Source organism: Zonotrichia leucophrys, chromosome 1 (genome assembly GCF_028769735.1).
Source record: "Zonotrichia leucophrys gambelii isolate GWCS_2022_RI chromosome 1, RI_Zleu_2.0, whole genome shotgun sequence".
Classification (NCBI taxonomy): Eukaryota; Metazoa; Chordata; class Aves; order Passeriformes; family Passerellidae; genus Zonotrichia; species Zonotrichia leucophrys.
The window spans coordinates 83,857,531-83,873,435 of NC_088169.1; the positions used below are offsets into that span (position 1 = coordinate 83,857,531).

Consider the following 15,905-nt stretch of genomic DNA (forward strand, 5'->3'; position numbering starts at 1 on the left):
CCACGCTAACCACCTAGGGGTTTTTTTTCTGCATTCTTTTCTTTTTCAGGCCTTTTCTTTTTAACTTAAAAATTCAAAGCAGTAACCTCAAACTGACTAAACTGACATTATTCAAAATCATCTCTGAAAATATAGAAATTAAGAAGGTGCAATACTACAGGGTTAAACAGAGGAAAACAAGGCTAACTTGTAGTTACAAAACCCATAGAAAGCAACAACCTGTAGTCCATTCACAGCATGGAAGGAAGTACCTTACTTGCTTCACTAGCACATAGCAAAATCCCTTGACAGAACTAAAAAAACTAAATCGCACAAACATCAGTACAATTTGGTAAGAATAATGTAAGTCTTGCCCTTCTAAATCAAGAGGACTTAGCAGAACTTGAGGAGGTTAAAAGGGGATGTAGGTCAGTTTTGCTAAGAAAAAAAATCACTTTCTGTACAAAGAATGATAGACTTTAGATTAAAAGTCAGATGCTGAGAGATTTATAATGGGGGTCTATAAAATCCTGGATATTATATAATATGTTTTTGTGAATACAGATTGACTGCTCACTCCCTCCCTCCAAGGGGTAAAATTAATGGTGACCACGACACCCACCATGGCATGGGGATTATGGGTGCACCTAAAGTTCACCAGGACACAGGATGCCAGTCACAGCTGCCAGAGCTTTCAGCACATGTATTTCAGTTAGTTATAACCACTATCTCTAGCTTTTGATGCCTGCCATTAAGCCTCAAAGGTCTCAAACCAAGCATCGAAATCTTGGAAATTCATGTTAAAGAGCAATTTCCTCAGTCTTGGATTCTCTGCATGTTCTTAAATAACTCATAGGGCCTCAGAAATGGAAATGAGTCTAGGAGTGCACAGAGCTTTTAATCCTACACATAAACACAAGCCAGTCCCTTCTGTTAGCAGTCACTGCTCTTTAATATACAGCACTGTGGGAGAGGAAAGCTTCCACTGTAAATTACATGGGAAGACTCTTTTTTGCATCACTTTCCACTTGTAGAGAGACCAGTATTCTTGTATTTCACAGACAACACTGTCTGAGGTTAGCAAAGTAAGAGGCAGCCTTTCCAAAACAAATTTCCAAGTGCTTACCGATGGTGGCAGGTTTCCTGCGCATGGAGGCTCTGATAAGATCTGCTCCATGGATCTTATCCCTGTGCCTCCTCGACTTGGCCTCATAAAACCACTGCCCGCTCATATTCTTCAGCTGAACACGGTCTTTGACTTTTTCTGGTAAATGCCTGAGGAAGAGGAAAATGAATAAATGAGATATAAACATACTTCACATACTTACCTATGTGAACAGGAAAAAAGAGTCAGATTTTTTTGGTTGCTTGGCTTTTGTTTCAGGGAGCAGGGCTGTGTTTTGGTTGTTGATTTTTTTTAACACTGTCTCCACATGCTATTTCCATCTTCTCACCCGTTATGCTCCTTATCTAATTCTGAAGGATGATAATGAGCTGGAAAGGGAAGAGCCTCAGTCTTATTACTTCAACCTATGCTCTGAGGGTAACTCTTAAAAAAAAAAAAAACAAAACAAACAGTTTTGCTATGATAAACACTCAAGCACTGGAAAAGTCCCCAGTTACTGCAGATTTTGACTTGCTGCCTTCAAAGGCCAGTTTTCCAAGATTAAAACTGAGATAGGCAAGTAGAACAGCATAAATGTCTCTAGCAAAATTAAGAGCATGGCTACTTTGAGGCCCAGAAGATGCCTCTTCAGCGGTTTTTTTGGCACTTATTTTACCCACACACAATCCAAATCTGCATTGGAAGCGTGGTGCCATTTTTTCCATAAATTACACAAAAATCCTTATATAAATACACTGAGTTACACAGAAAAACATCATCACATGCAAGAAACAACAAAAGAAGTTTGTGCTATTTGTTTTATTAAACTATATATATATATCCATCATGTGAACTACAGTAATTTTAAAAACTGGGAGACAAATTTTTAATAATTTGTTTTCAGGCTACAGGGTTTTCCTGCTTTTATGAGGCACGCTTTAACAGAATAAGTGGTTGCTGTGGGCAATTTGAGAGGGTGTTTTTTTTTTCCTTGTTAGGCATGTAACATATTAGGCATATGCTTACACATGGCCTGGAGACTAACCTGCAGATCAGGGAAGTTACCACACAGATTTAGAGAGCACTTAAACAATAAAAAGTCAAGTCATGCTTCACCTTCCTTCTCTATTTATGTCCTTTCCTTCAGCAAAACAAGTCTACAACACAGCCCAAGGGAGAAATCAAATCAGGTCCATTTACTGAGACTTGAAGGCTAAGCACAGACTACAATGCCATGGAATGGTGCTGTCTTTCACAGGACTGATGGATAATCATGAATGGTTTGGGTTGGGAGGGACCTTTAAAGATCATCTAGCCTAACCCCAAGGCAGTTCAGAGTATGGCATTCCTCATGGGTTTAGGGGACAGATCTTCTGGTACAATCAATTATTTCTGATGACAGCCCTTTAATTATAGTTTGCAGATTTGATTGTCACACACTGACAGTTATTCACAGCAGAGAAAGGACACTGGGCTAGTCCCAACCCTCAGACTAAGATAGACCATTCTCATCTGTCAATCAACTTCTCTTTCATCTTTGTATGGCCAGATATGAAAAGCCTTATTTGAATACTTAAAGCTTCAGTTTGAAAGAACTGTCAAAAATCAGTCCCTACTACTAGGGGTGCCTCAAATCTACTACATGCAGTTTAGGCTGCCAGATGTTGAGGTCCCCATTGGCATTTTTAACTCCAAGATTCAACAGTCCATCCGGGTCATTTAAAATTTCTGGGTCATTTAAAATTTCTCCCTCCCTCTGTGCTTCTCCCAGGGCCAAACCAAATACCCTTCCTAAGCAAGTGTTCTAAGTTGAAGCAGGAACACAGCAGTAGCTTCCCTTTGTCCTCCAGCAAATATATTACTCAGTTTATAAATGCAGCCAGCAGGAAGAATGGAAATGTAGAACACACAAATTTTTTACACAGGTGGCTGCTTCTCCCTTTCACCTTCTTTCACATGTGCTATTTGTCTTCTCAGAAGTGATGCCCCTCAGGGCAAGGGACTGGCTTTTCAGCTGTTTGTACAGCCTGCAGGGCACCAAGTGCTCTGGGACAGTGTGACAACATATGTCAAGGGAGGTTCTCTAGCGGGAGGGTGCTGAGTCACAGGACAAGTATTCAGTGTCCTCACCCCTCTCCCCTTGGTATTCAGCCACTGAAACTGTGGGGTGTGGCTGGAAACCTTTACAAGTCAGCTCAGAGGAAGCTCAGCTGGGCTGTGGAAGGGGACAGGATCACAGGACCCCAGACTCAGATCTGTGACCAGTTAACCAGATAGAGCCAGAGGCACAGATTTGTCACAGCTCTAGACTCAATAAATGTCACCTGGCCAGTGCCAGGTGGACATTCACTTCCATTTTGTCTGGAAGTGAAAGCACCCTGCTCCCACCTCTGCTTGCTGCCTATGAGAGATATTGTACCTTAACTCACCAGCTCAACAGGCCTTCGAGACTTTGGGAATTCATTAATTATGCTTGCTAACAAAGGCATAAAAGTGCTCTCAATTCTCACAGCACTTCCTTTACAAATGACCTGCCTGCTTGATAGGGTTTGTATGGTGAGAACTGACAGATGCTGACAGCAACTGACTTAAACAGACTTTTACTATCTTATCTCAAAGTAAGCTTGTCTTACTTGCCCTTTCAAGAGAGGCATTTAGCCTGTCAGTCCCATTGTTTCTGAGGAACGAAGAGCAACATAAGTATTAAAACTATTTCCAGGCATTCTCCAGCCACAAATAAAGGAAAAGAATTCCATTATCAGAAAGACAATTAGTTCTAGGTTATTGACAACAAAAAAGTTTTTAAGCCTCCTGTGGTCACCAATACATCATAGACTTGTAATGCCTGCAACTGTTTTTGCAACAAACGAGAATTTTTAAAATGCTCCTTGAATTCTCAAGATTATCTAGGAGGAGGTCTCAACAGTCACATCAAACTGCTTGCACTATATGGGCTTGATTGACTGCTAGGAATTACACAAGATTGTGGTTTACCTTGAAAGCAACTGTGGAGAATCAGGCTGCAGCCATGGTTTTCCACAGCTACGTCAGCCTCCCAGCAAACCACAGGAGGACTATAAGCCAGCAACTGATTCTACACCAGCTCCACAGTTAACAAAGAGGCTGACCAAGTTGCCTTTAAATTTTTCCCTTGGTGATCAAAGAACTAGTAGACATCCAGATTAAGAATCAGATTGTGGGCTCAGTTGCCAAGTTGCAATTAGGAGAAAATGCAGCAAGACCTTTATGCATGGTGCAAGTGTGTATTCTGGAGTCCCTCTGTGCTCTGCTAAAATGCCAGTTAGTCCATGCTGCAGTTTTTCAAGGGGAAACAGCCTAAAGTTATAGTGAAGCTAGTGCCCATTTCTCCAATAGGAACTTTGCACTCAAAAAAGTAAAGGTACATAGTTAAATGGAAATTTAAAATAGGATTTTGGACTGAATAAGACTTTGTTACCATTATTTAATAAGATGTTTCCACTATGCTAAGGTGAAACAGGTTTTATGGCAAGATGGAAAACTTGTCATCTCCCCTAGGGCAGTAAGTACAAGCAGATTGCACTGAAGAGGAATACAAACCAACTGTCCACCACTCAGCAGGCAAACAGAAAACCTATGCATGGATTAATTGGTTTGTTCCTCTTCGCCTCTGGAACATCTGATATTGGGCCAGATCATGTAGCACCACTGTAAGGCAGGAAATCTGCTCTGATATAATCAGTCCCTGACAACCTTCTTATCACCAAATCCAGAATGGTTTATCCTGTAGGCTTTGTAGGCTACTGTAATAGGACATTGCATAAGCAAAGAGGTAACAACTTATCCTTGTTTTTGAAAAAAAGAGTATCTAGCAACACATACCTGTATCTAAAATTTTTCATCTACACTTCCTCAGTGTCTCAATTCCCTCCCCTGCACCTGCCTTATTCACAGTCTACATTACAAGTCACCATGGAATCTGTAAGATGTGATTACTGACACCTTAATACCTCATTTGATTACTTTATACCCCAATTGACAGCTTAAACTGAGCTTTCAGACAGCAGAAACTGTGTGGTGCCAGCATATTCTGGGACTCCTCGTGATGAATGAAGGAAGACTGAGATCAAGGTCTGTGTTTACCTCAAAGATAGATTCACTATTGTCCCACACACCCTAATCCAAACACTTGGAAAAAGCACCTTAGAGTCCAATATCAAAGTAAAGCCTTTAAAAATCATTATATTACCACACCTTATCAACAAACTAACTTCCGAAACCTCCCTTCTGCAAATGGGATAACAAAATACCAAATAAGTGGAGAAGTTGAAAGAGAAATTTGATTAATTTTATCTCAATTCTATTTGCTGCAAACATAACAAATCACAAACCAACAAAAGACAAAGGATTTAGGTTCTGGGTCACATTCTGAACACAGACAAGACAAACTTTTTGTAGTATCACTCATGCAAGAAGAGAAGTAAAATTATATTAGACCAGGTATTTTAAGAGCCAGACTTGTTGATTAGGTTCTTTTTTCTTCTTTGAGAGTAGGAAACAACTACAAAAAGTTTACAAGACAAAGCAGTAATTATTTAAACATTCCACATTGGATGAGCATGCCTCTTTAGTCTGCAAATATCTATATAAGGTTTAGGAAGAAAGTCTGTTCTGACATTTGCTAGAGAGCTACACCCAAAATATTTGTAGTGGGCAGTCCCAAATTGCAAGTCAGCTATCTTTTGCATGGTAGCTGCACATGACATTACAAAACCCTAAAAATCAAGAAAACCCATCAGTTACTGTTAACTTGGTTTAAACAGGAGAGTAATATAATTTGAAACTGTTTTAGGGCTATACCAGAAATAACAAAGCAGACCTGTGGGGATATGCAACCTTTCCCCATCCTTGCCATCATAATTCCTCATAAGCAACACCTCTAATTCTTGTCTTTGTTGTCTCTCTAGACAGCAAGATTTCTGACAGTTAGAAGCAGCTGGATACATGAAAAAGCAAGCCAATTCTGTTTGTAGTAATGCATGTTCTTCCATTTTATGCTTCTTCAGAAGTCTGTGTGTGTTGAGTCTACTAGCAATACCCTGATGAATAAATCTCAGGTATCATCTTGCTTTTGGGTCCTTGGAGAACTGACCAGGCTGTAGTCAGCTCAAGTCTTGATGACAAGACAAAGACTTGACATTGTCTCTCAAGTCAGAGGGGAGATAGATCCAAGCCTGGAGCATCAGAATGAATGAATGAGTTACATGCTTTGAAGGTGTGTGAAGTCAACTGATTTTGGAGAGAAAAAGAGAAAACATGAAGCTCTGCTGCCCACTGAAATATGGTCTCCATCAGAATCTGGAACCAAAACTGTGATTCCAATGTTTGTGCTAACAAGTGGCTGTGAAACACGCTGACCACATTAACCCTGCTGTACATTTCTCTCCTTGCAGATGGCCATCATGAGGCATCAGACTGGCACATTTTCCCCTTGTTTAATTTAAAATATATGCATATTCTGCACTACAGATAGAGGCCTTAATGTCTGTGTGCCTTTCTACTATGTCACCTGCACTTAGCACTCAGACTTACTCTCCTGTTAGTAGTTACACTGTCAAGTTTGAAGTAAACTTCCTTTTACAAACAATGAATTATATAGATCATGTAATTAGATACTCCCTAGGCAGACACAAAGTAAGCACAAATGCTTTGTTGAAGCATTTCTTAGCATATAGAAGCTTCACTTTATTCCATTCAGGAAATCAGAATCAAGACTCTTGAGTCCTGCTACAGGAGGCAGGAGTCTTCAAGGTCTGCCAGTTATTAGCAGCTTCTATTATCTTCCAATTGTTTTATTTCCAGAAAATAAAACAATTGTAACAGCCTTACAGTGTTTTGTTTCTCTGCTTATTTTTAAGGATTTGCATTGAAGTTGCCCAATGGCCTCCCCTCCCTCCTCTGATGCAACCCAAGTAAACCTTACAGGGGAAAACTAAACCAAACTGATCAACCCAACCCTCACAATGAAGGCACAGCTGTCCTGTGACAAATACACCTTTGGTATGAGAGCCTGCCTGGACAGCAGCACAGGACAATCTGAACAAGGGCTGGAAAGGTTGCTAGGAAATATATAACTGGCAGGTTCAGCTCACACAGTGTCCCCAGCTCTTCACAGGCTTTAAAAGTAGGCATATAAAGCATAAAACCAGCCCCGCCAAATGACACATCCAAGCAAATATAAGTGAGCAGAAGAGCCTGTATCATAGCTTGCCTCACACTATCAGCAAAGACATCTTTCCTGCTGTGCAAAAGAAAAGGTTACATTTAGGATTTCAGGTGAATTACAAATCAAGACTGATCCAATCTGAAGACAAAGGCTTCAGTTTGGCACTTAATAATACAACACAGTGTCAGGTATGAACGTGTGATAAGCCTTCCCAAGAAAGTTTTTGAACTGTAAGGGAAACCTTGCTTACAGAGGGAGTACTCAATAGACAGGTTTAAATTGTTATTAGTATCCACCTTTTCTCTTCAGTACATTCTTTTACCATACAGAATAAGTCCCATCTCCCCTGCTTCACTAGCACTCCCAAACAATCATCATCCTGTCAAACAATTTATCTGCTACTGGTAGACAAAGTAGTAATCAATACTGGGAAGAAATGGTATCAGCTCATTTCTCAGTGTAGTCTAATGCTGTATCTTTTACCAAGACCAATAAGTCAGGTCTCTCTTCCTTAAGCCCATTTATCTCACCTGATCAAGATGAAAACAGTCCTGGTTTTCTTACTGGCATTTTACAAGGTGGGCTGGGACCATTCTCCCCACCTTCGCTCTCATGTCAGTTGGCTTTGTTACAAAGGATAAAAAATGACATGAACATTCTGCTAGAGAATAAAATTGATCTACTTCCTGAATAGTCACTGTACTTGGAAAATCATGTGGTGCTAAACAGTGTCCATGATGGGGAATTCATGCAGAAGGCATGAGCTTATCCTTTTCTGCCACAATAGGTGCGCTAAGAACCTCCTTGCTTCTGCTAAGCACACTCTCAAAACAGTTTCATGTAACAAAAAAAATATTTTATGACAATTTTAAGTACATATTCTGATGTAGTTGTTTTCACATTACAGTAGTAAGTCTGGTTTCCCCAATGCCAATATTAACCTTGCCACGATACCTTCAATATATGCCACCTCAAAAAAGACAGTCAACAATATAAGAAAAACTGCCTTGAAAAGTGAGTGGAGAGGATATCTGTTAGAACTAGCCAGAGCCAAAATGACATTTACAATAGGCTTTCAACTGCCACACACTCCCAGCAGAATCAGACCCCTAAAGCTTTCTCTCTTTTTGCAATACCACACCAATCAATGTATCAAAGGGGTTTGGCACTCAGCAGTCCCCACCCACCACACAAACAACTCCATATCAGAATTTCCCCTATCATTAACCTCCTTCAGTTTACATAAGGAGCAAACAATCCCAAACACAGCTCACAAGAGCACTGCTAGGAGGTTCTGCTGGGAAGGGCTGCTCACCACAGAGGGAACCCTGTCTCAAAGGTGACCACAACAGCTTTCTGCCTTAGACACACTGGTGCCAGGGGCCAGCTACTCAAACCACAGAAGAGTCACTCAGCCACACTCTACAACTTCACAGACAAATATATTCCTGCTCACGTTACTGTCCCCAGAAAGGGCTCAGAGTTAAGTTAATTCTGAGCTATGCATCTGTAAAAGGAGTTAGGGGTTACATTGAAGCTACTGCCAGGACATTCAGTTATGTACCTAGCCCACTCATTTTGTTCAATGCGGGAGTAGGGTATATCAGGAATGATGACAAAAAAACCCCAAAATAATTAAGTTAGTAATATGCTGAAAAAACAGCTTCTAGTCTTGAAAAGCTGTCACCTGATTCTTATTTTATGCCTTTGCCCCATCCACAGCAACACTGCTATTGAGCAAACTGCTGCAGCTCCTAGAGCAAGGAAGCAAAGAGAGGCGTCTTCTTGCACCAGGAATAAAAAAGCATACAATGCCTTTTGCTTTCCATGCATCACGCCCTCTTGTCACCTGAGATTTCTTCATTGCCCTTTTGCCAAAGAGATCATCAGTATCCTCTTTCCTTTGAGACAAACCTCAGCAGAGGTGAAGGAGGAAGCAGACACGCTCTTCCCAAAACAGTGCTGTACTTCAAATTAATCATGCTGATCCTGACCAACACATAAGGAGCCAAAAAATGGGGAAACACCTATTGCAACCTTCAACAAACCAAGATTTAAATCAGACTACCTTAAGGAGGCTGCATGGGCCAGCCTGCTTAGATTTTTAGTTTTATTAGGTTAGCAATATTAGGAACTGTTAGCAGGGAAGAGACTCTATCAGGTGGTTTGTAAAATTCCACTAGGAAGTGGCTCAAAGAGGATTTTGTCACGTAACCAATTTGACCATGCTCCAAGAACATGGCACAGATTATTAGAACACCCTTCAAACCTCAGAATTCCTTCTGAAGAGGAAAAAACATCACATTGAAAGACTCCCATTATATACACATATAAATAACACATTGTCTAATGTTTGTATGATGACAGTTGATCTCGGGTCCTGGAATCTTCCAGCTGTGCGAGGCTATAGAATCCAAACTAAAGTACTGCACCTCCTTGGCTGGAGATACAATTCCAGTAGTGTTTTAATATATAAGATATGAAAAGCAAGCTCCATGTGCCACAATTAAGCAGAAAAATCCATTTCATATGTAGGTTTCCAGCTTCTCAAGTTATAATATTTAGAAAATAGAAGAGACTTTTTATTGTAGTAGCAAATATGCTGCTGCAAAACATGATTACAGGCTGCTACAACCTGCAGTCTCTTGCATTTTCCACCACACCCTCTTGAACTAGAATTATAAATGGCAAAAGTGAAGCTACAGGAACAAAAATACTTTCTGACAGTCTTTTCAGACCACTACTGAGAGTGGTATTTTTGAATTTCTGTTCCAAGAAGGGTTCTTTTCCCTAGATGCTGTTTTCAAACTCATCTACAATTACTTACCCTGAATGCTTTCAGACCTGGCACTGATGTAACATTCCAAGACTAAATACAGTAGTTTTCTACCTTCAGTAAATAAAATGCCTATTCTGTTACAGAAAAGTCAGTTTATTGCTTTTTGAAGCAGAAGACAAAACTGTGTGGTGAAAATATTTACTTAGGCTGCATTAAGATGGGGGCGGGAACTTGGAACAGTGCCTGTAATGATTTTACTTTCACCAAAGCAAATGCTTTGAGAGGAAAAGTCATTTTAACATGGAGAAGCTACTGGTGTACACTTTATTGCTCTTAAAAGAAGCAAGTAGAATAACTCAACAAAATGCTGGTTGCATGCTGATCAAAGAACCTCAGGGCTGCACAAGCATACTCAGCAAAAGGAATTCTGCTCCTAGGGCAAGAGGCAGGCTGCCTTTTCCTTTGCAGGATATAGGGTATACCTACAACAAAGACATTTATTAAAAAAAAAAATCTTTCTTAGTAGCAAAGAGGCATCAGAGATGCATCATTGTTAGAATAATTTCAAAACATTTAAATTGGAAATACATTACTTCATGAGGAACATCACAATGAGAAGGAATCTTAGAGAAGATTACCAAATCAGTGAGAGAAAACCCTGCCTTTACTGAGGCCTGTAAAAATTTGTTTCTGTTACAGCACTTGGAGTTCTCAGCACCTCAGGCTCCAATTTTCATTATTTGTCCACATACTATTTTCTGTACCTTATAATGGATAATTTCCTTTCCAAATAAATTAAACAATGCCTACCAAAATCCTCACTCTTGAGCAAGGAAATACCAGCAACTATTTGGGGATATAGATGTCTATGAAGCAACTATCTGACTGCTATTTATACCTGTGTAGATAGACAGCTTTCTCAGAGCCATCTGGGAAGCACTACTTTCCATGCAGGCATTTCTAGTCATAGCAGTTGCCCTAATAGTAGCTCCAGTAAAACCTCCCAGCACATAAAACACACCAGAATAACAACACATCGCTCCATCTGTACCACCACAAAGAAATTAAAGAGCAATTTTCTGCTTTATCCATGGATTGCAAGGACTTTTCATGGCAGTGGGGCATAGTGTTGGTACTTCTTCTGAACTGCAGCTCCAAATATTTTAGGTACAACTTCAGCATTCAGACATATTTGCTGACTGCAATCATGATTTGGTTTGTTGGGGATGCTTGCAGTCCTTTTGAGCCAAGTCCCTCACTCACTATGCATTTGTCCAGTCTGCAGTGGTTTTGGCCCTTGCAAACTGAATCCTCTTCTGAGGAAACCCAGGCAGATGTGCATCCAGGCAGATGTGTACAGGGTGCTCTTGGCCCCTTAGGGAATTGCAAAGGTCCATAACAGTTTTGGCCACTAATGAATCATTTGTGTGGTAGAGGTATTTCATCCAGAGACTATGGTAAATCTGGTCCAGAGTAGAATATATCTCCAAACCACATATACTGAGGAATATGGTATATGTAACAACTGTTTTAACCTACTCCTGAGTAACAGAGCACAGGAACTGTGTGGGTCTTCCCAGGACAAGCAGGGTGCTGGATCCCTTACCTGACTCTCTCTTCTTCAGTTCTTTTAAGCTCTGCATCCCGTTGCAGCACCTTCATTATTGCCTCTTGCTCCTCCTCTGTTAGGAAGCTTAGGTCAATCATCTTGTTTTGTGTGTAGGGCTGGTAAAGAGTCTGGGAAGATCTTGGATTCTGCTGAGGACAGTCTGGCAGCCTGCTTTAAAGTTCTAGAAATCTTTTTCAGCAGGCACTGACAAACCTGGACTGGGTTACAGTCAGTGGTTTAAAGAGTCACAAAGGTTGCTTTCTTGCATGTTTCCCTAGATGAGAGGCTTCTGGGAGAGTGTTGTATTCCTGCTTGCCATCACAATAATGTCTTCTCAGTTTGTCCTCTCAGCTCTGCTTCCTGGAGTAACAGTTCATTGACCCAGCATATCCAGTGTTTGAGAACAAACAAAACATTCCCTAAAAAAGAGACAAGGAAGAACAAGTTGCAATATCAGGGATCAGGGAAGTAGATTATGTATTCATTTTTAATTAAAAGAAACAAGTTTTTCAGTGTGATTAAATGACTTTATGAAGTTCAAATGGTCACTTCAAGTCAAACCTGTTTTACAGGCCTCTTGAACAAGGTGGCCATGAAAATATATTCCTCCCCAATATGACAACTCACACCCTAAAACATAGAAATGAGTGTCATACAATTGGTGCACTTTTATTATACAATATTTTAAACCATTCTTACAGTTAGCAGAACAATGTGAAGCAAAGGGGAGATAACCACCCCCCCCCCAAAATAAGTAAAGAGCACTTATCACAACAATTTAAATGTAATTTATCACACAATTTAAAGAAAGGAAAAAAAAGGCCAAATCACTGTTCTACAGACCATATGGAATAAATGTGAAATACTTTATACATTTCTATATTGAATATGTGTAATTACAAGTCATATGGTAACATGAACCTCACTGCTTCATACAAGCCAAACTGCATTTAGAAGTAGTAATTTGAAATACTGTTTTGTCTGTGTTCCATAGGCCATGGTTTCAGAGGACTGTAAAAGACAAAAACCTCTTCTTTAAAAAAACCCTTAAAGGAATAGAGAGAGTGGCATGGGGAGGAGTTAGCTGTGTCTGTGGTTAGGTTATCTTAGTGCCTCGGGATTCCAGGGACACTGGAATGTCAAAGCCTGGGAAAAAATAAATAGCTCCAATTTAATGCTCAGAAGCATGCCTAGTGCCAAACCCAGTAAGAGACAGAAGAGAAGCAGATGTTTTCACTGGACATATCTGTGTACCAGGCAGCTCCATCACAGCCCTTCAGGGTTGTGGGTGTCCTGCTTTGGCCCATCACTGACACTGTGATGTGGCTGACAGGATGCTGAACTCATACTCATCTCCTCAGCACTACAATCCAGCAAGGAGTCGCTGCGTTTGCTCCCCTGGCCACAAGAGTGCCACCAGGCCAGTAAAACAAGATATTGACACTGGCAGAACTCAATGGGAAACTTCATTCTGAAAATAACAACATTTCTTTTAGATTTGGTAGGGAGCTGTAGCCACATTACTGATTATCCCCCCCAAAAACTCCAATGCCCAACCACATTCTGCATGTTTTGTTTGGCTGCTCTATTTCTCTCTATGATGCTCATTGTGATTTTGTTGCATGAGGTTGATACAACAGCATCTCAAACAACCCATCACCTGTAACTTCACTTGTATTTAGAAAATTATGGGTTTATAACTAGGCAAAAGTGAAAAGTGCTTCCTATAGGACTACCAACAAATAGAATAATCCTAAATTTGTTGAGTATCTACATCAGTACTCCTTCAGCTTAGGAACAGGTATGGATATTTCAGCTGTCATGGGGAAACTTCCTACAGCATCTGACACAGCAAGCAGCATCCACAGTGCTAATCCAAAGCCCTGGGTGCTGGCTGAATGGCAAGTGCCCAGCCAACAGGCACAGAAGCTCATGTTACAACTACAGAACCTGGACAGCTGTGAACTAGAATAATCAAAGATTTTGCTTTGTTTCTTGCCCAAGATCAGTCCAGTCTGCAAGAAACCTTTTGCAGGGAATAATATCTTAGCACATCTTTGGTCTTTTTGTTTTTAAAGCCTAAGGGAAGATGTGTTATATTGTCTTATTTTATGAATGTTAAACTAAAGGAAATAGTTGGACAGCATTTACAAAACCACCTGCAGATTTCACTGATGTCTCTCAGCACTCAAATCAATAAAATAAGTGGAAATAAAGCTTCAGTCCTCCCCAGCTGAAGAGCAGTTTGCAAGGGCACATCCACACAGGCTGTGAGAGCTCACAGCAAGCAGCACTGCCACTGAACCTCCCAGATACCATCACACTGTACAGCAGTTTCTTCAGCACCCCCACTTTGTTTTCAGAGGCGAGATAGCAAGATACCACCCACCCTGGCAGGCTCTTCACCCATGATTCCACAGTTCTTCATAAACAAGAAAACCTCTTTCTGTGTGTGTGGTGTGTGGACAATCTCATGAGATTGTCTGATACAAGTAACTGCAGGCTGGCTCTCTGCAAAAGATTATCAGCACTGATTCCAAACACAGATGGTAAAAACTGCTAGCTTAGAGTATAGAACCTGCTATAAAACTTAAAGTTATTTTAAAAATAAAAAGTGAAAAAAGCCCAAAAATCAATGTCTTCCCCCTGTTAAATTCACACTCCAACACTACCTCAGCCTCAATGATTTCAATTTCTTTTGATATTTTTTCCTCTTAAAAACCCCTATACATGTCAGGAAGAACTGAGAGGTTTGAACAGTTTGTTTGGTGCCACTGCAACTTCAATGGCAAGCATTTTTTGTCAGGAAAGTTTTCAGACTTAAGTTTCAAGTAAGACTGCAAGATCCTTATCAAACTGATTGACTCATGAAAATTGATACCACATTGACTGACTTCTAAAGTAGGGGTCTCAGGTGCTATATACTAACGTTTGTGAGTCATGGCATATTTGGCATGATTTTTTTTAAACATCAAATTCAGGTAAAACCACACCAAAAACAATCCTCTCTTTAATGAAAGACTCCCAGTAATAAACAGGAATCTGAAATTATGTTTTATCCAACTCATGAAAGCTTCTATGTTTTGGCAATAAAAGAAACAGAAAGGCAACTCAAAATATAGTTTTGCCCACACACACTCTTAAGCTGCTCTTGGTTTCCAACTGGTTTAGGCCAGGCACTCATCCAAGAATTTTATCTTGTAAAATTTCTCAGAACCTCTCAGACAGCTGTACACCTCATTTGCTTTAAGTCAGAATTCACATTTTTCTAAAACAGAAACCACAAAAGAAAGACAACTTTGTCTACAAACTCATTAACCCTACATCGGGCTCTGCTTACCCCCAGACACTGCTTTCCCCCAAATACAAAAGGGGAACATTAATTTGAATGCTGTATTATGAACACCATGGGATATTACATTAAGTGGTACTACAGTAATAGTTGAGGTTCCCAAGTTTTTACTCAGTGTATACCTATGGGATGCTAATGAGGGAGGCAAGGAAAAGGCTGCAGTACTTTGCCATGGCTGACATTGAGTTTACCAACAGAGTCAGAGCACAAACAGCAAAACCCCAGAGTCAGCTGCTCCATTCAAACCAACAAGATCTCCTTTTGCATGCAGAAACCTCATAATGTCCTAAATTTACATTGCAAAACTGCTTTTCAAGTGCTTCTTGTAGAGTAGACCTAAGCTGCTAAAGCTTTGATCCAGAGAATTTGTCTTGCAGCCAATGCCTTCTAACAAGAGGAAGAAGGTGACAGCCAATCCTACTTCTGGCTGCTTCACCCACCCCCTGTGCCAGCTCCGTCAGCTGAACAACTACCCTGCAGGCCTGGCTGATCAGCAACTGCTATCTGCACATCTTCATCCCAGAAAGCATCCACTTACATGTAACTCACTCTTAAAAATAAGAGGGTTTGGACTTATGTGCTTGAAAGGTACAATTTTTTCTAACTGTGTTTCTCCACTGCTAGAACATACCAGCACTAGCAACTAGGATGAGTTGGAAGCCCACACATAGGGCAACAGGCAGCTGAGGAAAACAGATAAATGCAATTGTGCACTACAACAATTTGCATGCACAGAGGAACTCATTCTCAAAAGTAACCAAGTTTGGCCTACACCCATGCTCAGGAAATAACAGACCTTTACTTTGAAGCAGGGAAGCCAAGAAGAATACTAAGAGTGATAAAAGCCTTGGAGAGCTGGCCCCTGTGGCCCTGGAA

General features: G+C 40.5%; 1 protein-coding gene across 3 annotated transcripts in view; it reads right to left on the minus strand.

The window, feature by feature from the left end:
* The window catches only part of SYTL2 (synaptotagmin like 2), a 53,690-nt gene that overhangs the window by 28,421 nt on the left and 9,364 nt on the right, over positions 1-15,905 (minus strand). For all 3 annotated transcript variants that reach the window (XM_064719936.1, XM_064719929.1, XM_064719920.1), the window contains exons 2-3: positions 11,675-12,096; positions 1,106-1,254 (exon numbers count right to left, since the gene is read on the minus strand). In XM_064719936.1, coding sequence (XP_064576006.1) covers positions 1,106-1,254; positions 11,675-11,775 — 250 coding nt within the window. In that variant the 5' untranslated portion in view covers positions 11,776-12,096. The remainder of the gene's footprint in view (positions 1-1,105; positions 1,255-11,674; positions 12,097-15,905) is intronic.